This window comes from Oncorhynchus mykiss, chromosome 11, assembly GCF_013265735.2.
Source record: "Oncorhynchus mykiss isolate Arlee chromosome 11, USDA_OmykA_1.1, whole genome shotgun sequence".
Classification (NCBI taxonomy): Eukaryota; Metazoa; Chordata; class Actinopteri; order Salmoniformes; family Salmonidae; genus Oncorhynchus; species Oncorhynchus mykiss.
The window spans coordinates 12,174,856-12,199,095 of record NC_048575.1 but is presented as its reverse complement, the minus strand read 5'-3'; the positions used below and the strand labels follow the sequence as shown (position 1 = coordinate 12,199,095).

General features: G+C 39.9%; 2 protein-coding genes across 28 annotated transcripts in view; both read right to left on the bottom strand.

The window, feature by feature from the left end:
* The window catches only part of LOC110535277 (aspartyl/asparaginyl beta-hydroxylase), a 52,953-nt gene extending 47,262 nt beyond the window's left edge, over window positions 1-5,691 (bottom strand). For 3 of the 24 annotated variants that reach the window (XM_036934886.1, XM_036934873.1, XM_036934876.1), the window contains exon 1: window positions 5,245-5,685. In XM_036934886.1, coding sequence (XP_036790781.1) covers window positions 5,245-5,284 — 40 coding nt within the window. In that variant the 5' untranslated portion in view covers window positions 5,285-5,685. Of the gene's footprint in view, window positions 1-5,244 lie in introns of all 24 variants that reach the window. The other 21 variants (XM_036934874.1, XM_036934877.1, XM_036934880.1 and 18 more) reach the window with 16 other exon arrangements.
* A 1,996-nt stretch (window positions 5,692-7,687) lies between these two features.
* On the bottom strand, window positions 7,688-22,183 carry LOC110535276 (WD repeat-containing protein 48). 4 transcript variants are annotated; one of them, XM_021620175.2, is made up of 19 exons: window positions 22,063-22,183; window positions 18,011-18,151; window positions 17,335-17,413; window positions 15,795-15,877; window positions 15,374-15,503; window positions 14,233-14,321; window positions 13,642-13,764; window positions 13,181-13,405; window positions 12,562-12,636; window positions 12,260-12,362; window positions 11,549-11,646; window positions 11,324-11,431; window positions 11,122-11,218; window positions 10,909-11,001; window positions 10,553-10,658; window positions 10,230-10,317; window positions 9,785-9,861; window positions 9,409-9,613; window positions 7,688-9,151 (listed from the first exon to the last, which is right to left on the bottom strand). In XM_021620175.2, the coding sequence occupies exons 1-19, from the start codon at window positions 22,141-22,143 to the stop codon at window positions 9,056-9,058; spliced, it is 2,097 nt and encodes a 698-aa protein (XP_021475850.2). In that variant the 5' UTR covers window positions 22,144-22,183; the 3' UTR covers window positions 7,688-9,055. The 4 variants fall into 4 exon arrangements, with proteins under 4 accessions (XP_021475850.2, XP_021475852.2, XP_021475851.2 ...); XM_021620177.2 differs by having other exon boundaries at window positions 13,642-13,743; XM_021620176.2 differs by having other exon boundaries at window positions 17,335-17,410.
* Between the last annotated feature and the right edge of the window lie 2,057 nt (window positions 22,184-24,240).

Sequence of the window (24,240 nt, the reverse complement as noted above, 5' to 3'; positions counted from 1 at the left end):
ATCAAAAGTTGACATACCTACTCATTCCAGGTTATTTATTTTGTATTATTTTCTACATTGTAGAATAATGGTGAAGACATCAAAACTATGAAATAACACATTTAGAATCATGTAGTAACAGAAAAAAGTGTTAAACAAATATATATTTAATATACTTCCTCAAAGTAGCCACCCTTTGACTTGACGACAGCTTTGCACACTTTTCACATTCTCTCAACAAGCTTCATAAGGTAGTCAGTCACCTGGAATGCATTTCAATTAACAGTTGTGCCTTATTAGAAGTTAATTTGTGGAATATTTCCTTCTTAATGCATTTGAGCCAATCAGTTGTGTTGTGACAAGGTAGGGGTGGTATACGGAAGATGGTATTTTACCAAATAAGGCTAAGTCCATATTATGGCCAGAACAGCTCAAATAAGCAAAGAGAAATGACAGCCCGTCATTACTTTAAGACATGGTCAGTCAATCTGGAAAACTTCAAGAACTTTGAAAGTGCAGTTGCAAAAACCATCAAGCACTATGATGAAAGTGGCTCTCATGAGGACCGCCACAGGAGTTACCTCTGCTGCAGAGGATAAGTTCATTAGAGGTACCAGCCTCAGATTGGAGCCCAAATAAATGCTTCAGCGTTCAAGTAACAGACATCTCAACATCAACTCTTCAGAGAAGATAACGTGAATCAGGCCTTCATGGTCAAATTGCTGCAAACAAACCACTACTAAAGGACACCAATAAGAAGAGACTTGCTTGGGTCAAGAAACACAAGCAATGGACATTAGACCAGTGGAAATCTGTCCTTTGGTCTGATTAGTCCAATTTTATATTTTTGGTTCAAACTGCCGTGTCTTTGTGAGACGCAGAGTAGGTGAACGGATGATCTCCGCATGTGTGGTTCCCACCATGAAGCATGGAGGTGTGATGGTGTGGGGTGCTTTGCTGGTGACACGGTCAGTGATTTATTTAGAATTCAAGGCACACTTAACCAGCATTGCTACCACAGCCTTCTGCAGCGATAGACCATCCCATTTGCTTTGTGCATAGTGGGACTATCATTTGATTTTCAACAGGACAATGACCCAAAACCCACCTCCAGGCTGTATAAGGGCTATTTGACCAAAGGAGAGTGATGGAGTGCTGCATCAGATGACCCGATTAGAATCTCAAATATATTTAGATTTGTTTAACACTTTGTTTTATTTTACTACATGATTCCAAGTGTTATTTTCAAAGTTCTGATGTCTTCACTATTATTCTACAATGTAGAAAATAGTAAAATAAAGAAAAACCCTGGATATACATAAAAGACAATGGAGGCTGCTGAGGGGCGGACGGCTCATAATAAAGGCAAGGAAGTTTGTGCTGTTAAATAGCTACAACGCTACCTATTTAGGTTGCTGGCGAAGGTTGCTATGTCGACTACCTTTTGTAATAGCCCTACTTTACTGCAGACACTGCTCTGTTAACCAGAATAACAGTCCCTCATCCTAGTCAATTCGATATTTTAAACTGGTTGGTTCGAGCCCTGAATGCTGATTGGCTGAAAGCCGTGGTATATCAGACCATATACCACAGGTATGACAAAACATTTATTTTCACATTAGTAACCAGTTTATAATAGCAATAAGGCACATCAGGAGTTTGTGGTATATGGCCAATATACCCAGGCACTCCGCGTTTCATCACGCGTACGAAAAGCCATTAGCTGTGGTATATTGGCCATATAACACACCTCCTCTGATCTTATTGCTTAATGGCACCACACTGTCGGTTACCATTCAACACTTCTGAATGAAGCAGTTAAGCAGAACCATTAGCCTACCATTTATAAATCCCCTTGACCCTATCTAGGATTTCTTTAGCCAATATGGCTTCTTCACAGATGGGCTCCTCCATCACAGGTTCCTCCATCAGGGCAGATGAAGTGGGATCCATGATGAGAACTTGATTTTTCCCAGTTTCTAACAAATCCCCCCTGCCTGAATGAGGCGTAGAGTGACCACTTGGACAGCTGGAACTCGATACTGGCCAAGCTAGCCCAGGGGACTATTTTTTAGAGCCAACAAACAAATATGGGGAGGACATGCAGTGTGTGTGTGAGACACTCATCTGCCATAGCCAGATAGGACACAAGAGGGACTGTGCAGAACAAGGTACACACAAAGACATTGCAGCAGAGTTGGCACTTGTCCAAACACAGACAACATGACAGTTGCCTGTCAGTTGGTCTTTAGTGAAGATCTGGTGCAGAGGTTGAAATTCTCTTGAATTTGAGCACATTACACTACAGCATTTAGAAATAGTTGTACAGTAAAAAAAAGTGTGTAAAGGAGCAGTTCATGACTAGGCTGACACACCCATTCTGGTGCAATACGGGCACTACCATCTTCTCACTAGATGGGTGGAGTAGTGTTTTATCGGCTTACAAACTTCCAACCATTTAACCTAGTCTAAATATGTTGATACCATACCTTAACGGAAGACACTGTGCAATACATGGCACTCTCTCGACGGCTTCCAACAATGGGGCACGCAATATGCTCGTTGCCATGATACAGAAGCCATCAATGCAATTTAAAAAAGTCACAATCATCATTACATACTCAGTGTACAAAACATATTGAGTTGCCCCACGTTTTGCCCTCAGAACAGCCTCAATTTGTCAGGGCATGGACTCTTCAAGGTGTCGAAAGCATTCCAACGGGATTTGGTATTTTATTAGGATCCCCATTAGGTGTTGCGAAAACAGCAGCTACTCTTCCTGCGGTCCACACAAAACATGAAATAATACAGAACATTAATATACAAAAACAGCTCAAGGACAGAACTACATCAATTAAAAAAAGGCACACGTAGTCTATATATTAATACACAAACTATCTAGGTCAAATGGGGGAGAGGTGTTGTGCCATGTGGCATTGCTTTATCTGTTTTTTTAAACCAGGTTTGCTGTTTATTTGAGCAATATGATATGGAACGGAGTTATTTCTGGATTTGGGGACTGTGAAAAGAACCCTGGTGGCATGTCTGTTTGGGTAAGTGTGTGTCAGAGCTGTGTGGAAGTTGACTATGTAAATCATTTGGGATTTTCAACACAATAGTGGTTCTTATAAAAAGCAGTGATGCAGTCAGTCTCAACTCTTAGCCAATTGGACTGGCATGAATAGTATTTATATTAGCCCTCTGATTACAATGAAGAGCAAGATGTGCCGCTCTGTTCTGGGCCAGCTGCAGTTCACTAGGTCTTTGCTTGCACATGGCTGGATAATAATCAAGATAATACCAAACCAGACCCTGCAGGACTCGATTTTTGGAGTGTTGTGTCAAAAAAGCAGAACATGTCTTTATTACAGACAGACCTCTCCCCAGCTTTACAACCACTGAATCTATAAGTTTTGACCATGACAGTTTACAATCTAAGGTAACGCCAAGTAATTTAGTCCCCTCAACTTGTTCAACAGCCACATCATTCATTACCAGATTCAGCTGAGGTCTAGAACTTAGGGAATGATTTGCACCAAATACAATGCTCTTAGTTTTAGAGATGTTCAGGACCAGTTTTATTACTGGCCACCCATTCCAAAACAGACTGCAACTCTTTGTTAAGGGTTTCAGTGACATCATTAGCTATGGTTGTAGAGAAATTTATGGGATTCTGTCCCATGTTGACTCCAATGATGCCCACAGTTGTGTCAAGTTTGCTGGATGTCCTTTGGGTAGTGGACTATTCTTGATAGACACGGGAAACGGTTGAGCATGGAAGAAATAAAAAAACAGCAGCATTGCAGCTCTTGACACATGCGCCTGGCACCTACTACCATACCCTGTTCAAAGGCACTTCAATGTTTTGTCTTTCCCATTCACCCTCAATGGCACACATACACAATGCATGTCTCAAAGCTTAAAAAAAAACATCCTTCTTAAACCCGTCTCCTCCCCTTCATCTACACTGATTTGAAGTAGATTTAACAAGTGACATCAATAAGGGATCATAGCTTTCACCTGGATTTACCTGGTTAGTCTTTGTCATGGAAAGTGTTCCTGATGTTTTGTACACTCAGTGTATTTCAGCCATCATGACTGAAGACTATAACAACTTCCTCTAAGGCCATTGGCTAATCTTCATGTGTTTATAATAATAATAATACAAATTAAATGGCTAATCATAATTTGTGTTAACCTAATAATCATCATCCTCTTTTTCAATAGGCGAGTGCATCAGAGTAGTAGGTCCATAAATGGCAGCCAAAGATTTCAGCAACAATCTGTCTAACAAAGGATGTTACAGGGCATGGACCATGAAGATTAACAACTGTCAGGTATACGCACACCTGCAACATTTTTCTGTGGTTGATGTTGCCTTGGCAGTTGTGACACCCTAGTGTAGATTCAGTGTCTCTTTCCCAATACCAGCACAACACTGCAAACAGGGCCAAGCCTTCCAATCAGATATTACAATCACAGTGCATGTTGACTTTTTATGGTAGCATCACATGCACTGCAGTGCGACAGACAACTTCCCATGTCTTTGCACTTCTGATTGCCAGTTTGTGCAATGAAAACACAATTAAAATCCATGCATTGACAGTTCCTTGTTATAAGTAACTATTATCCACCAGTCACAACACAGGACACTTTTCACTAGTTTAGACTCAGACCTCAATTAAGACACTCATATTCTAAGATAATTGTAGAGGAGTAGGCTATTAGTGTGAAAAATGTTAGGCAACCCTTTAATGACACAAAATCCATTAAACAGTTAGACAGGGTTTTTTTTCTTCAGATATGTGCCTAGGGATGGTCTGGATGAATGACATGGTGTGCACTGGGAATATGGAATAATTTGATGACCATTCCCTACAGGCCAACATAGCATCATTCACATTCATCATAATTTGAGAAGAGAGAAACACGAAGCCTAAACCAACAACAGAAGACAAATAGCTAAACATATAAATTCCCTTCTAAATGTAGTGAAGACACTAACCCGCTGACACAGTGGACAACAAGTGAACGTTAGCAGCGGGGCTACATTGTATCATTGTAACATAGTTGCTACATTGTAGCGTTTCAAAATAGATTCTGCACAATTGGCTCGAGGAAAGAACATGATGAAATACATTATTCTTTGCCTGGTGGTGGTGCAGTTGCATAACTGTCAAATAAATATTTAACTAGCTAGACTTGCACAATCATTTAGCGTACGAGCTATGCTGTTAGCTAGTTAGCATTGGGAAGGGTACCGACCTTTTTTGGCTTGGTTTCTGAAATTCTTCCTTGGAGCCATTGTAAGTGCACGGATGCTGACTGTTCAAATAATTAGCCTGTAAACTCCCTTCTTGTTCCCTAAATTAATTTCCGATACCACCTTGATAGAGATAGCTTCCTATTACCTACCATTCCAACAAAATAATAATGTCCTCATGGATACTGACTGACAAGCTAAAGTCCATGGTAACCAGTTTACTATTGAGTGATCTTAAATTCCGCCAGTCCGCGACAGGGAATGAAAGATGGGCGGAGTTTTCAGCGGATTAGTTTTTGTTGTAATTCTACCGCTTGGACCACTACTTGTTGGGAGTGCCCAGAGATTTCCGCCCTGCAGTTTTGATAACAGCGATAACAAACGTGTCAGAGTGTCCCCTGTATATCGCGACATCTTCACATAACATAAACATCAAAGGGGTTTAAGTGGCTGCTGAGTGGACCTGGAAGGGACAGAGAGGGCTGTAATAGTATCCAACCTGAGACAGGCGGGGATTTCTCTGCCTGGGTCCCTGATGGGGATGCCTGCAGTATCTTCTGGAGGGTCAAATACAGTGATGTATTTAAACCCTGAAATGCTATGTATTGGCCAGTGGGAGGCTTTGAAGCCACCGATCGGCCATTTTGCCACTCCCCAGAAGGAGTGGGAATAAATGGAATTCTACAGTATTTCAATTAAATGTATTTTTGTATTGTTTGTTGTAGTGGGGACAGTAGAACTTTCAAAAATAGTTTACTAAAATCTTTATGTTTATCTCACATAATATAATCAATAATAATAATAATAATAAACAATCATTTAAAAGTATGCATTAAGGTGTAGGCTTGGGCGGAATCCAGATGTTCATATTGTCATACCGGGATTTACGGTAATACCAGCAAAGCACATGGGGCGCTAAAAATGCAAGAAAAGCCAATTGGGCCTCTATCACCAGAATGCTAACAAATGTATCACTAACTAAAAGCGAAATCACAGATGATGTTAGCTAAAGGCTAACGAGCGAGAACGAACATAAACTAAATGCAAAGACAAGCAAATACAGCTCATAGAGTTATACAAGCATAGCTAATAGCTTCCAAATGTCAATTTCGGTGAGTGTTGAAATTTATAAGCGACGGTGAACGAGATAAATTGTGCAAATGAACAAAGTTGTGATGTGTAAACGTTACACGGACCAGATGGGAAAAGAACGGAGACAAAAAAAACTAAACGCTAGTAGGAAGCACACAAAAAAATGACAGATGTACAGATACCTCATCCAGAGCTATAAGATATCTGATGGAAAACATTTAGTAGTGAATTGCATACAAGTGTAACTTCATCAACTCGTACCCCACACAACAGACTCGTCGATAGATATGGAACGCTATGGCCTCACCAGCATGCTTTCTCTTATTGTGCTTTTTACAAACAAACACGCGACTGGCCCAACTGTTCTGGGGATCTACGGTAAACGTAATAATTTAAAATAATTTTACAGATGAAATGAACGCAATCTTCTTAATCTTCTGGGGTATTGCACAAGTTGATTGCAGGTAATAACTAAAAATGTCGCAAAAAATATTAACATTTATTGAAAAACTTCAAAATTAATAGTTTTGATGGTATTTATAGTATAGAAAAATCCTCCTGTGGCTTTTTCCAAATACCACTGGTATACGGTATACCGCCCAAGCCTATTAAGGTGTCTGTAATAGAATAAACATGGCAAAAACAAATGTAGACGTTAAACGCATTTCTATAGCTTCCAAAATCGTTTTCTACGTTGACGGGGGAGTACCAAGATGGAGCCATGTTGGCTTCAAAACAGCTCCCCGTTTGTCATCTAGTGTATATATAAATAATGGGTCAGATCTAACCATGCGGGGGTTCCCCAACTGGCGGCCGTGGCCCCAATTTCAAATATTAAATCTGTTTGGGCTTCTTGCTGTCAATTTGCAGTCTACAAATTATTTGTAATTATGTTCAGGTCCCCTGACCATCCGTTCAATAAATAAATCGTCAGGTGTCTGATTCTAGTTGATGATCCCTGATGGGCTCTCTGGAAACAATCTGGAGATATAGATTAAGAGAGCTTCAGGGATGACTATACAATTGCAAGAAATGTCATGTGTGTGTGTGTGTGTGTGTGTGTGTGTGTGTGTGTGTGTATATATATGTAACTGCTTCCAGCAGCATTTGCATTCCAAGGCAAATATCATATTACACATTGCAAGTGGTAGCCTTTTGTGTCCTGGAATTCAGCAATGTGATTTCTGATCTTAAGTCTCGGATCAATGCAATTCATCTTCCTCTGAAATTCAAAAGCATGTTATTCTCATTGTCATGTTGGCTAATTTATTATGAGTTTATGCACCCACAATATATATTAAATTACAATCAGCACTTCAGAGCATAAGCGGTTGTGGATACAGAGGCATATAATTCTTTAGTAGCTTTTTTTAATGTAGAGAATTCAACAACCAATGTTTCTTTAGGATTAAAACCAAATAAATTCTTTATTATAATACATTTGCTATAACACTGAAATTCACATTGTTGGAGTTTGAGAGCACAGTCTTCATTTCGTTGGCATAAAAAAAAAAAAGTTGTGAATCCCTCTGCTTTCCTCTAGAATATCCCCCCCATAAACTTTGTCAGTGTATAATGGATATAGGCCGATTTAGCAGCAGACTGTCATGGGTAATGCCAATGACAACAATTTAGCTTTGCTCTCAAATACAGTACAGTAGCCTATAAACATCCTGATTCAGTGGGTCCTTTAAATTGTACATACCTGTTGCTTCTTGACATTTGTGATTTTAATGAGATATATATATATATATATATTTTTTTTTCTTTTTTACATGAGAAAGCACCCTTTTGAAAATAACATAGGTTTTGCTAAAAAAGAAGGAAATATAATGTTCCTGATGATCAGAAGTACAACTTGTGCCAAGTTGCCTATAAAATATGACAGTCCATTTACAAAAAGAAAGATAGGTTCAGTAATTTAAGTGTTCGCTAAAGAGATAGTATGGGGAATGTGTACTTACTTGTATGTGTCCATTTGGTGAGAGAAGCTTCGCACAGCAGCTTTCAATACATCAGTCAGTTGCCAAACTGAGGTAACTGAGGAATATCACACGACATACAATAAACATTGTCATGTCTTTACATTCTGTCAAGTCTTTGATTGGTTTGAATGGTCACCTGACTATCCAAAAAATGTTCCTCAATAAACCCTTTCCTAACCATGGACGAGGATGAAGGGTGGTGATAGGTGGCCGGAAACAAGCATGTTCTAGGAATGTATGGGAGGGGGGGACCCCAACAAAAACTAAAACATACTCATGTCAAAGTGAACCCCCAAGCATAGTGACTTTCTCAAGCTGGTTGTCACGCCTTCTCTCTCAGAAGATGGGCATGTCAATAAAAATCTTACTTACAAAAAAGGGGGAAAAAAGTAACAAAAAGGAGGCAAGGAAACGTCATAAAATAAAACCTAAATGACAAAGAACCTTAAAATGCCCTGGAAATGTCTTCAGTCCATCCACTGTACACAGTAACAATAGTTACCCTCCTTTCTCCTTGTGTGTTCTGGCTGATTGGAGAACAGTGATTATTGTGTGACACTCTGGCTACGGACCAAACAAATGCTTTCTGAGGGGATTTAAGGCTCTAACAAGGAGTCGTTGAGCACAGGTTTGTGTTACTAACACATGGATCTGGTTGGATGAGTTTGAACAGTCCATGTTTGGTTCCAGAAGAAGGAGGTGGTGGTCAGGATAGCACAAGATGACACCGGTGACCTCACGTGGACTTCTGCCGATAGTGAAGGGTTAGGTCTCCGCCACTCTTCCAGATAAAATGCTTGACCGTCCGCAGGTCCATGTTGGGATCCAATACCTACAGACAACAAAAAGTGGGAACATACATTAATACATTTTAGTCATTCAGCAGACGCTCTTATCCAGAGTGGATTTACAGTTAGTGTATTCATCTGAAAATAGCTAGGTGGGACAACTATATATCACAGACATAGTAAGGACACTTTTCCTCAATAAAGTAGCTATGAGCAAAGTCAGAGCTAGAATAAAAAGGGGGGGGGGGGGGGGGGGGTTGTTTAAGATACTCTTTGAAGAGGTAGGGTTTTTGTATAGTACCTGATCCTGACAGAGCAGCTCAATCTTCTCCTCGGCCAGCACGGCCACGTCCTCCTCCTCCTTCTGCTGCTGCTGCTGCTCGCTGGGCTTGTCGTTGTTCCCCGAGGCCCCTGTCTGAGACTCGTTGTCCAGGTTTATGATCTTCTCATATACGTGTTCCATCACCTTCCTCACCTGGAGCATGTCGCTGGCCGACAGACGGTCCCTACGGAAGAACCACAACGTTGGAACATAACTGCAAGCTTAGAACATTGAACGGTGAGAAATAGTTCAAGTGAATGATACCATTAGGAAAATGTGTTTCGCAGGGAAGGATGAACAAAGAACAATAATAGGAACAGAAAAACAGATTGTCGGTTTAAAATGTTGTACTTACTTCTTTAAGGTTTTTGCACCAGAGGAAGAATGAGGCTGGAGGTAGAATGGGATTTTGTTGAATTTGGGCATATTTTTCTAAATCACAGGGAAGAATCAAAACATGAGAACCATATTGTATCAACACTACACAATTAGCTATAATACTGTAATGTTAGAAGATATATAGACAGTACCAGTCACAGAGGAGTGTGCAAAGCTGTCATCAAGGCAATGGGTGGCTACTTTGAAGAATGTTAAATATATTTTGATATGTTTAACACTTTTTTGGTTACTACATAATTCCATATGTGTTATTTCATAGTTTTGAGGTCTTCAATGTTATTGTACAATGTAGAAAATAGTACAAATGAAAGAAAAACCCTTGAATGAGTAGGTGTGTCCAAACTTTTGACTGGGACTGTACATGTATTATATTTATCATGAATAATAAGTCGAGAGCTCACATCCACGGTAATGTCGATGACCCACTGTGGCACGGTCTCGTTGAGCAACATGGACTCAGTTTCACCACCTGAGTCTCGACACAACAACCTGGAGAAAGAGAGGGCCGGGTGGGTGGGGTTTGCACTTCTGGGACTATTCCATTGGTTCCATTACACTGGCAAAAGCTTGATTGAGTGCCGCTTAGGTACAGTATTTCAACGAAAACCAGTACTTTTTCCAACCATGTCGGACTGTGACAGGGCGGTTTAGCACAGACTTCAACAGCAGCATGGATGGAAAATGTTCGTATTTCATGTATTCTAAGTAACGCTGTGTATTTTACCTGAACAGGGTCCTTCCCCCTGCCTCTCCAAAGATGACTGGCGTGTGAGGGGGAACATGGAAGTAGCCATTACCTTTCTGTATCCTGCTCTCATGCTCCCCGTTCACTGAAGACAGACAGACACACACACACCATCAGAACATGGACTATCACTGATAGAGTTAATTCAACTCAATAACGTCAGAAGAATATCAAAGACTGCCTGCATTATACTTTATATTATTATTATTATTATTATTATATACATATTACTACAGTAGTAGGTGTACGTGTGTTTTTCAAGTGTTAACGTCACGTGCACAAGTACAGTGAAATGCCTTTTATGCAAGTGTGTGTGTGTGTGTGTAACAGCGCACCATGGTTCATCTCGGTTTCTTCATCCATAGGGTTGACGTGTGTCCGGGGCCAATACTCCAGTAAGGCCTGCAGCAGCAGTCCACCCAGGTTCACTAGAAGAGAAGACAACTCTATACCGACGGTACTGCACATATGGGACCATATTCACTTTGTGTGGGTAAAAAGTCCACGTGATCTTGCTAGGCAGTACATTTTATTTTAAAAGCGCTCACATTTGGGATCAGCCCCATCAGGACTGGAGAAGCCTGCATCCTTGGCCGACACCCACGCAGCAAAGCAGTCACTCTCATCCAGCGTGATGGTCAACATCTACCCAACGGAATATGTGCATTAAAATGAAGGCAAATCACTGTCCTACCTATTACTGTCCAAAGCTTTACAATGTAAAAAAAAAAGAAGGCAGGATCATCTTACCCCAGTCTTAAGATCCACAGAGAACCAGTTTGGCACATACACCATTTTAAACCTCTTTTTAATCTCTTCGTCAAACTCCATCTTTCCCAGGTCTTCCCCTTTACACGCCTGAATGAGGACAAGAGGTATTCAATCAAAAAATATGGCAAACGATGAAGAGATGGCAGAGAGACGGAAGATGGCAGAAAACCCAAATGTAAAACACAGAAGGCAATGGGCACGCACCTTTAAAATATCCCAGTATGCAACGTTGTTGTTGGTATCTTTGGTTAGTATATGTCTCTTGTCATTCAGAATGTGGCACTGAATAATGCTGGCTCCGCCTAGTGGACAGAAATACACACGACACCCATTTATGCCTAGAACGTACAGTGTACAAAACATTACGAACACCTTCCTAATATTGAATTGCACCCCCCCGTTTGCCCTCAGAATAGCCTCAAATCGTCGGGGCAAGGTGACAAATGCATTCCACAGGGATGTTGGCCCATGTTGACCACCATGCTTCCCACAGTTGTGTCAAATTGGATGATGTCCTTTGGGTCGTGGATTGTTCTTGATACACACGGGAAACGGTTGAGCGTGAAAAACCCAGCAGCGTTGCAGTTCTTGCCACAAACCACAGCGCTTGGCACATACTACCATACCCCGTTCAAAGGCACTGAAATCTTTTGCCTTGCCCATTCACCCTCTGAATGGCAGACATAGACAATCCATGTCTCAATTGCTTCAAAATCCTTCTTTAACCCGTCTCCTCTACACTGACTGAAGTGGATTTAACAAGTCAATAAGGGATCATAGCTTTCACCTGGATTCACCGGGTCAGAAAGAGCAGGTGTTCATATTGTTTTGTACACTCAGTGTACAATATCTATTACATTCTAAATACCAGAATTTGCAATACAAAGATACAAACTCATGAAGTTAAATGTTTACCTTTAACAACCTGCTCGGGCTGTGTGCAGAGAGGCGTCAGGGGAGTAGTGCAGTCGTTGTCGTAATCTCCAGATGCTCGGAAATTGTGAATGCCCTTCAGAGACTTCAATGAATCATGACAGGAAACATTAAATCAGGGAGTGAACATTGCATTAAAAGTATACAGACACAAGGTTCTCTTAGAAGAGACACACAGGCTATACGGAATTCTTTGTTTCTACTGTTATATCCAGTTTAATTCTACTTCCATATCAATAACTCATATAAAACCCCTGTTGTTCCACTCCAGCTATGATGCTTACCCATTTGTTGACGGTGGACTTGGTGGTGGAGACCCAGAGGGCCGTGGGGGGGTCAGCTGAGCGGTCCAGCTCCATCTGAACCAGGGAGAGACAGAGCAGCCTTCACTTAAAGGTCCAATGCAGCTGGTTTTAGCTCAATATCAAATCATTTCTTGGTAACAATTTAGTACCTTACTATGTTTGTTTTAAATTACAACTGTAAAAAAGAAAGAAAAATAGCTTCTTAGCAAAGAGCGATTTCTCAAGCAAGAATTTTGGTGATGTCACCCGGCAGGCCAGAACTCCATCCAACCAAAACAGGCTGAAATTTCAAGTGGTATTTTCAAACATCTCTTACACTAAAAGGGCATTATCATCACTTTCACAATTACACAGTATTATTCCAACCTCAGTGTGTAAATATATATAAAATACAGGAAAATACATGTTTTTGACTGCACTGGGCCTTTAAGGCTGAGATAAGAAAAAACATTGTGACATTATGATTGGATTGTATATGGCTCAAAATACCTAAGTCCAATAAACATCCAGGCCTAATATCTACAAGTTACAGATGTTGCAACTATATTTCCCAGTATGCCCTCTACTCAGAGTATCCCAGTAACCACACCCCTCTCACCTTGAGGACGGGGGCCTTCTCCTCACAGATGAGCATACGGAGCTCTGGGTTCCTCAGGTCAGTGCAGTAGATCTTGCGGTCACGGCCACCAGAGTAGACATGCGTGAAGGCCTCGTTGACCTGTAGGGCCCATACGCCCTCATCGTGCACCCGGTAGGTGGCGATGCACCGCTGCTGCCCCAGCGACCACAACCGGATGGTCCCGTCTGAGCTGCCCGAGAGACACTGGGCGGAAAAAGAGAGCTGTAACATTAGGAAGGCGAAATCCCAGATGAAAATTTCAGGTTGGAGGCTTCCCTCGCAGTTCATTCCCTGCTGATTCCAGAAATCCTCCAAATGGTATTTTTTTTAAAAAATGTAGTCCTCTTTGTCTGGAACAATAAGGCTTCCACAAAACAGTACCAGTGGCTGACATTTTTAAAGGTGAGGGACAAGACTAGATTTTTAAGGGCCATCCTTACCTGAGTGCCATCCCTGTTTAGCAGTAATGATTTGACGTTGTCAGTGTGGCCTTTCAACTTCATCAGTTTGGCACAGGTTCGAGGATCCCAAACTCTCAGTACCTTTAAAAGGGCACATTCACTCTTTATGAGGTATATGGAAAAAAAACATAGTTAATTTCAAATTGCCAAACCAAAAAATTTAAAAAAATATAGTTTAAGGTTTTTGTTGGTGGAACTCTTACACGCAGAGGTTTACATTTTTGTTGGTGGCAAACTCGTTCATGGTGTGTCCCACCAACAAAAACTGGCAGTAATTTACTTAATTGACCAATGACAAAGAGTTGCAAACCTCTCGGCCAATAACAGCTAGTTTTCCCCTCCCCACTCAGACCACTCCCAGAAATTGCTCTTTGCTAAGAACCTATTTTTGTTTTTGACCATTTTAATTGAACAATCACAGTAAGGTACTTAATTGTTACCCATAAATGATTTGATATTGAGATAAAATTAAAAATCAGCTTCAGTTAGCTGGAAGTATTATAACAAATGTCATCACACCACTGGAAACATTAAGAATAAAATCAACACAAATGTGATTTAAGAACCCACCTTTTCAGTGGACCCTGACACAATGACGGTGCCCATCTGATTCATAGCCAGACTGTAGATGGAGTCTTTGTTCCCACTCAGTGAGGAGGCTGGGAGACGACAACAGCATAGTTACAACACTCAGGTCTGTCTCAACAGACTTCTGGTTAGTCAGTGGCACTTAAAGACCCGTAAAGATACCCATGGCCATCATTCAAATTGATGTGTACTTGAGGACATTAGCTGTGTTCGCATACCCATACTAACATACTACATACTTAATGCGTATATACTAGCTAGACATCTTACAACTTCATTAACAATGTCCATGGAGAACGCACAACGACTATACCACTTAGCTAACCTAAGAATGACGTGAATAATCAAGTCAATAAACGTTGGGTAGTTAGTATATAGTTAATATACTGGCAAGTTTGTTGTATTAGTAGCCAACGCCCTTTAGGTCGCCAGCTAACATAACGGTACATACAAGCAACTGCTGTAATGATATGCTGTTTGTAAGGCTAGTGTGGCTAACACATTGTCAGCCAACATAAGTTATTTGAAAAGGCATTACTTTACTGCTCAACATGGTCTTAACATTGGTCATAATTAGTTCAAGCAATTCATTTGTATCCGCTCTCGTCGGACTTCGGCTGCATCGTCAAATCTGAAAATGTTGTGAAGCCACGCCCATTTATGAAGAACTGCATTATGCACGGAAATAGTGTCTACTGCTTGTATACTTCGTATTTTAGTGAATTTAGTACAACATCTGGAAACGTTTGGCATACTAACTATATCCATACAATGACCACTAAGCCTAGTAACATACTCAATTTACATCACAAATAGTAGGTTAGTGAGGTTCGTATGAGCATTCGAACACAGATATCGTCTTCAACGAGCGACAGATATACAGTACATCTATCTATATCTGTACAGTACATTCCAAGTAGTCCAGTGAACATTTAAAATACTCAGTCCAGGGTGTGCCTATGACATGGTAGCTGAGTTATGTTCATTAGGGCATGCAACAGAAAACATTTGGAAGAAGAACATTTTATTAACAGTCCAGTCCAGGTAATCCCTCCCCCAGTTAGTCCTTTTTTTCCCAGTTTGGTGCTGAATGAACATGATCCAGATGAGAGAGCATACTCACTGGTGACGGTGTTATTGGAGGCAGTCAGTGCTGTTAGTGTGTTGACGTCCCATAGGAAGATCTGTCTGTCCAGCCCCGCTGAGGCCACCAACTCCTTGTCCTTGGCATAGGCTAAGGCTTTGACATAGTCCTGTACAGACAAAACCATAGGGTTTTGATGCCAAGTCTCAGTGCTTTTAAAATTAGATTTTTGGTTCCGATTAGGCTAAAGCACATATCTTGAAATGTGCATGCTAAATGTAATACAACTTTATTTCTCTACAGCTGCATCGTAACTTTCGCTTTAAATATGCATTGATCTCAAACGAAGATGTGTGAACACTGGGTACTTATCTTAAGCTCGCATTCAGGCCTTTGTGATGCCACTTGAAATGGGATTACAGGTGTGGTATTTTGGAGCTATCAGTATGGTATTGCTTACCTTGTGTGTTCGCAATGTGGACATGCAGAATCCCTTATGCGCATTCCAGACTTTCACTGTGGTGTCTGAGGAAGCAGATATCACTGGAATACAGAGTGAGATTATTCAGACACGGGATCAATAGGAAAAAGATAATATGGCTTTAAAAAGATGTCAACTTATTTATAAAAATGGCTTGCAGGCTTAACTGTACCAGACTGCAAAACATTCAAAATATATACAGTGCCTTCAGAAAGTATTCACACCACCTGACTTTCACATTTTGTTGTGTTACAACCTGAATTTGAAATTGATTAAATTTAGATTTCAAAGCAGAATTATGTTCTCATAAATTAATTACAAATAAAAAGTTGAAATGTCTTGAATCAATAAGTATTCAACCTCTTTGTTATGGCAAGCCTAAATAAATAACTTTAGGATTTTTGAATGACTACCCCATCACTGTACCCACACATAATTACATGGGACCCTCAGTCAAGCAGTGAATTTCAAACACAGCCACATTCCCTAAAACAATGTTGGAGGCGGCTTATGGTAGATAAACATTAAATTATCTGGCAACAGCTCTGGTGGACATTTCTGCAGTCAACATGCCAATTGCAAGCTCCCTCAACTTGAGACATCTGTGGCATTGTGTTGTGTGACAAAACATTTCAGAGTTGCCTTTTATTGCCCCCAGCACAAGGTGCACATGTGCAATGATTATGAAGTTTAATCAGCTTCTTGATATGCTACACCTGGATGGAATTTCTTGCCAAAAGAGAAATGCTCACTAACAGGGATGTTAACAAATTTGTGTACAACATTTTAGAGAAATAAGCTTTTTGTGCTGATGTAACATTTTGGGGGGGGATATTTTATTTCACTTCATGAAACCAACACTTACATGTTGCGTTTATATTTTTGTTCAGTATAAATGACAGAGTGAAAAGGAAGCCTGTACAGAATAAAAATATTACAAAACATGCATCCTGTTTGCAATAAGGCACTAAAATAATACTGCAAAAATAACTGAGCTTTTAGTTTGGGGAAAACACATCACTGAGTACCATTCTTCATATTTTCAAGCACGGTGGTGGCAACATCATGTTAAGGGTATACTTGTCATCGGCAAGGACTAGGGAGTTTCTTAGGATAAGGACTTTGCATAGGCAAAGTCCTAGAGAAAAAAAAAAAAATATATATATATATATATATAATAGATTTTTTTTCTTCTACTTTGACAGAGTATTTTGTGTAGATCATTGACAAAAAAAATACAATTAGATCCATTTAAATCCCACTTTGTAACAAAAGAAATGTGGAAAGTCAAGGGGTGTGAATCCATTCTGTAGGCACTGTACAAGCAAATATCCATAAAACAGTTGTCAATTTGCATGTGATGGATATGTCCTAAAATGCAGTTGTGTTTCAGTGATCATTCTTTAATAATAAAAAATATAGGCTATCCATTCTGAGGGGGTAGGGCTCTGTTCGACACGGTTCTCAGAGAATTTCTCAGAGAACTTCAACTCTGGCTTAACACATCACACGGACTCACATGTCTTCCCATTGCAACAGAGGACGATGTCATTGACCCAGTCCGTGTGGTGTTCCATCGATGCAATGTACGGGTCCTGCTGCAATAAATAAGACTTATGCTGCAATATCAGTGGGTTTATGCAAGTATTCTATGACAATCAATTACAATAACAGCACAACAAAAAAGCTTGGCGCTTTTCATTCGAACATTGACCATGGATATTGGTCTGTACATCTATACATCTGACATATCAGCTCTTTCTCAATGTCTCTTTACTTGACACCTCACATCTCCCCCATATTGGAGAAGAAAGTCAGAGGGACCTTGGAGCCTCTCCTCCAATACAGTTGAAAAGTGATAGGATGCAAGAAATCAACAAATTTAGACTTTATGGCTGTGGAATCTGACTTTATGGCTGTGGAATCTGACTTTGTGGCTGTGGAATCTGACTTTGTGGCTGTGGAATCTGACTTTGTGGCTGTGGAATCTGACTTTGTGGCTGTGGAATCTGACTTTGTGGCTGTGGAATCTGACTTTGTGGCTGTGGAATCTGACTTTGTGGCTGTGGAATCTGACTTTGTGGCTGTGTTATTTAGCGGAAACTATCAGAGTGTGACCTACAGTAAAAGCGTTCAAAGGGTCAAGATAGGATGGCATCCTGCCAGGTTAAGTGTGTAGGTGACGGACAGGTTACCTTGTGCTGGTTGACGCTCCATATCCTAATGATGGAGTCTCGGCCAGCTGTGAAGAGGCGGTTCAAGGCCGGGTCGAGCTGCAGGGCGTTCACCCCATTGCGGTTGTACTTCTCCACCTCATCCCTAATCACATAGGATACCTGCACAGAGAATTGGATAGGAGTGCAATTTGAACCACATAACAAAATGAAGATGGATTGGGATTGTTTCTCGTGAATCCTTGACATTGATTTTACTGAGTTACAGTTCATAAGGAAATCAGTCGATTTAAATACATTTATTAGGCCCTAATCTATGGATTTCACATGAATGGGAAAACATGCATCGGTTGGTCACAGATACCTTTAAAAAAGGTAGGGGCGTGGATCAGAAAACCAGTCAGTATCTGGCCTCTTGCATCGGTTTGGGCTGTGACACATCTCCTTCCAATCGAGTTGATCAGGCTGTTGATTGTGGCCTGTGGAATGTTATCCCACTCCTCTTCAATGGCTGTGCGAAGTCTATGGATATCGGCAGGAATTGGAACACGCTGTCGTACACGTTGATCCAGGCCATCCCAAATATGCTCAATGGGTGGCATGTCTGGCGAGTATGCAGGCCATGGAAGAACTGGGACATTTTCAGCTTCCAGGAATTTTGTATACATTAGAGGTCGACCGATTAATCGGCATGGCCGATTTCAAGTTTTCATAACAATCTGAAATTGCCATTTTTGGACACCGATTACATTGCATCCCACGAGGAAACTGCATGGCAGGCTGACCACCTGTTACGCGAGTGCAGCAAGGAGCCAAGGAAAGTTGCTAGCTAGCATTAAACTTCTTATAATTTTTTTTTTTTTTTTTTAACTACACATGGTTGATGATATTACTAGGTTAACTAGCTTGTCCTGCGTTGCATATAATCAATGCAGTGCCTGCTAATTTATAATTGAATCACAGCCTACTTCGCCAAATGGGTGATGATTTAACAAATGCCCAATCATTGCACCAATGTACCTAACCATAAACATCAATGCCTTTCTTAAAATCAATACACAGGAGTAGATACGCAGGTTTTAAGAAGTATTTAGTTAAAATAAATTAATGTTAGAAGGCAATAATAACTAGGGAAATTGTGTTAGATAGATATAATACGGAACGGTTCTGTATCTCACTGAAAGAATAAACGTTTTGTTTTTGAAATGATAGTTTACGGATTTGGTTTACGAAGGCTCATATGTGTGTTTACTATATTATAATTAAGTCTATGATTTGATAGAGCTGTCTGACTGAGCGGCGGTAGGCAGCAGCAGGCTCGTAAGCATTCATTCAAACTTTCCTGCATTTGTCAGCAGCTCTTGGCAATGCTTGAAGCACAGCTCTGTTCATGACTTCAAGCCTATCAACTCCTGAGATTAGGCTGGCAATACTAAAGTGCCTATTAGAACATCCAATAGTCAAAGGTATAAGAAATACAAATGGTATAGAGAGAAGTAGTTGACGCGTCATAATTCCTATACTAACTACAACCTAAAATTTCTTAACTGGGAATATTGAACAACCAGCTTTCATATGTTCTGAGCAAGGAACTTAAACGTTAGCTTTTTTACATGGCACATATTGCACTTTTACCGTAGGATTGAGGTCAGGGCTTCGTGATGGCCACTCCAATACCTTGACTTTGTTGTCCTTAAGCCATTTTTCCACAACTATGGAAGTATGCTTGGGGTCATTGTTCATTTGGAAGACCCATTTGCGACCAAGCTTTAACTTCCTGACTGATGTTGCTTCAATGCATCCACATAATTTTCCCTTCTCATGATGCTAAATTTGTGAAGTCCACCAGTCCCTCCTGCAGCAAAGCACCCCCATAACATGATGCTGCCACCCCCGTGCTTCATGGTTGGGATGGTGTTCTTCAGCTTGCAAGCCTCCCCCTTTTCCCTCCAAACATAATGGTCATTATGGCCAAACAGTTCTATTTTTGTTTCATCAGACCAGAGGACATTTCTCCAAAAAGTACCATCTTTGTCCCCATGTGCAGTTGCAAACCGTAGTCTGGCTTTTTTATGGCGGTTTTGGAGCAGTGGCTTCTTCCTTGCTAAGCGGCCTTTCAGGTTATGTCAATATAGGACTAGTTTCACTGTGGATATAGATACTTTTATCCCCGTTTCCTCCAGCATCTTCACAATGTACTTTGCTGTTGTTCTGGGATTGATTTGATTTGCACAAGCATTTCGCTACACTCGCATTAACATCTGCTAACCATGTGTATGTGACCAATAAAATTTGATTTGATGTGGAGGTCCTGGGCTGGCATGGTTACACATGGTCTGCAGTTGAGGCCAGTTGGACATACTGCAAATTCTCTAAAACAATGTTGGAGGTGGCTTACGGTAGATAAATGAACATTAAATTATCTGGCAACTGCTCTGGTTGACATTCCTGCAGTCAGCATGCCAATTGCACGCTCCCTCAGAACTTGAGACATCTGTGGCATTGTGTTGTGACAAAACTGCACATTTTAGAGTGGCCTTTTATTGTCCCCAGCACAAGGTGCACCTGAGAAATGATCATGCTGTTTAATCAGCTTCTTGATATGCCACACCTCTCAGGTAGATGGATTGTCTTGGCAAAGGATAAATGCTCACTAACACGGATGTAAACAAATTTGTGCACAACATTTTAGAGAAATAAGCTTTTTGTGCGTATGGAAAACTTCACTTCACCAACACTTCACACATTGCATTTATATTTTTGTTCATTTTATAATAACATGTAGGCACTGTTGCTGAAACTAATCAAGTGTCATAAATGGCTTGTAAACACTGGTAATGTACTGGACTAGTGAGTTTTTCTGAATAGAAAATGAATGGACATAATCCTAGAGGAAAACCTGGTTCAGTCTGGTTCTCAACAGACACAGAGTCAAATGAACCTTTCAGCTGGACAATAACCTAAAACAAAGCCAAATATACACTCAAGTTGCTTACCAAGACAACATTGAATGTTCCTGAGTTGCCTAGTTACAGTTGACATAAATCTACTTAAATCTATGGCAATACATGAAAATGGCTGACTAGCAATGATCAACAACCAACTTGACAGAGCTCGAAGAGTAAATAAAAACAGGCAAATAGTGTACAATCCAGGTGTGTAACGCTCTTAAAGACTTACCCAGAAAGACTCACAGCTGTAAAATCGCTGCCAAAGGTGATTCTAACATGTATTGACTCAGGGGGTTGAATACTTATGTAATAAATATCTTTCATTAATCTTTTTTTTAAATACAATTTATCCACTTTGACAATATAATATTTTGTGTAGATCCTTAAAAAAACAAAGACAACTAAATCCATTTTTAGCCCAATTTGTAATAACAAAACAAGTTTAACGTCAATGGGTGTGAATACTTTGAAGGCAATGTACATAGAAACTAACATTATTGAATGGATACAGAGTAAATCATATTGCATCAGAGGACCAGAACACTAACTTATTGAACATACTGCATGCCATCATTCGTAAAGCATGTGTGTGACAGCAGTTTGCTGACGTCGAGCAATCGCATAGGATCAAGGCTATGCAATTGTAATCGGACAAAGATAATTGCACCATCCGACTGGTTGTATACCACATAGCTAGCTTGCTAAAGGGGATGTGATTTTCTAGCTAACCAGCTAGCTCGTGATGTGAGGGTGGGCGCGGGGGAAATCTTCAATGTCTCTAGTTACCTGAAATAACAACCCCGCACGTTCACATGCAAATCCCTTGACAACCCATTAAACACGAGACACGGTCTCCGTCAAACGAATTGAGTCATTTGCAGCGGGCCGCAGAATGTATTGAGTAGCAGCAAGCTAAACTAGCTAGCTCTCTGCTAGTAATGCCAGAGCCGAGGAAGGAGTGACCGGTGGCACTTGCCCGCCACACGTTGAGGGTTCAAAGACATCCACGGACGAGCAGGCAAAAGATACATTTCCACGGATAAGTATCGTGTATGAATGCAAATTGAAAAATCTTTACTCTGCACGCAACTGCATGACAAGATAGATACATTAGTGATTTACCTGCACTTTTCTCCGCCCAGCAGCATTCTGCCTGTGATGAGTCGCCATCTTTACATGATGACACCTTGACGTCACTTCCATAAGGCGGTTGTCCCTAGTTACCACACCCACAAAGTCATAAACCCCGCCTATTTCTAAAATGTTCACGTTTCAAGATCAACATTTCGTTTGATGTGGTATTTTAGTCATACGTACAGGATACGCACAGTCAGGGTTGGGGAGTAACGGATTACAATCCGCTACATGTAAGGGACTACAAAAAAAACGGTAACTGTAATCCGTCACGTTACCAGCAAAACTATTGTAATCAGATTACAGCTACGTTTGAAAAACTAGATGATTTACTTCGAGGATTATTTTTAAATTCAGAAAGGATGTTTGCGCAAAAAAAATATTTAACACTTCTCTGTTTTCTCATTGACAGACATTCAAATCAGCATTGAAAAAAAGCGCAAATGTAAATTTGTTCCACCTGAGCGTGTCTGACCACAAGTCAGAGACCACTATGATTAAACAGCAAATGTATTTGATGGATCGCGGGAAAAAAGCAGGAATATGTTTTTGTAGGCTACAGTCCAAGCTATTTCTTCCAATGGTGCGACTGCTGTCGACATCCATAGATTATCCAATTTGAATGAACGCTTGGAGGTAAGGATGAGAGCAGTGTTGTAGTCTACGGTGATACGGACATCACTTCTTATAGCGCATTGATGTGAATCACACTGCTGCTCTCTCATTTAGCTACATGCTCAAACTTGCACACTTTTGATAGACTTAAAACTTGCACACTTTTGATAGACTTACTACAATCTGTAGTAGCTACATCCATTTTTGGATTTCTAAAGTATATATATGTTCATGTAAAGATATAATTATTATATGCAATAGAAAGCGATGGGTTAGAAGAAGCCTACATAACCAACCCATAAAGTACATTTTAACATCCATATATGGCCAGCTATGTAAACTTTAACATTGATTTATCCTGCAATAGATGTAGTTCAATTTGTAACATACATTTTTGTCTTCTAATGACTCATAAAGGGAAAGTAATCTAAAAGTAACTGAATGTAAATCAGATTACGTTACTGAGTTTGGGTAATCCAAAAGTTACTGATTACAATTTTGGACAGGTAACTAGTAACTGTAACAGATTACATTTAGAAAGTAACCTACCCAACTGTGCGCATAGTATACATCATCCAACAAAATTTTTACTTGCAGGTTCCTTCTCGACAATGCAACAACAACAATAATAAATAATAAAAGATAAGAATACAAACAAAGTAAATGTCAGGTAAATGTCAGTAGAATAGAATAATAAATGTTAGCATGAGTATAATACAGGATAGCACAATTTATAGTCCAATATTTCCATTTAAAAATTATATATATAAAACATTTTATTGGTCACATACACGTGATTAGCAGATGTTATTGCGGGTGCAGCGAAATGCTTGTGCTTCTAGCTCTGACAGTGCAGTAATATCTAACAAGTAATATCTAACAAATTACACAACATATACCCAATACACACAAATCTAAGTAGTAATGAATTAAGACTATATACATATGGACGAGCGATGTCAGAGCTAAGATACAGTAGAATAGTATAGAAAACAGTATATACATATAAGATGAGTAATGCCAGATATGTAAATATTAAGTGACTAAGATACCCTAGAATAGTATAGAATACAGTATATACAAATGAGATGAGTAATGCCAGATATGTAAATATTAAGTGACTAAGATACCCTAGAATAGTATAGAATACAGTATATACAAATGAGATGAGTAATGCCAGATATGTAAATATTAAGTGACTAAGATACCCTAGAATAGTATAGAATACAGTATATACATATGAGATGAGTAATGCCAGATATGTAAATATTAAGTGACTAAGATACCCTAGAATAGTATAGAATACAGTATCTACATATGAGATGAGTAATGCCAGATATGTAAATATTAAGTGACTAAGATACCCTAGAATAGTATAGAATACAGTATATACATATGAGATGAGTAATGCCAGATATGTAAATATTAAGTGACTAAGATACCCTAGAATAGTATAGAATACAGTATATACATATGAGATGAGTAATGCCAGATATGTAAATATTAAGTGACTAAGATACCCTAGAATAGTATAGAATACAGTATATACAT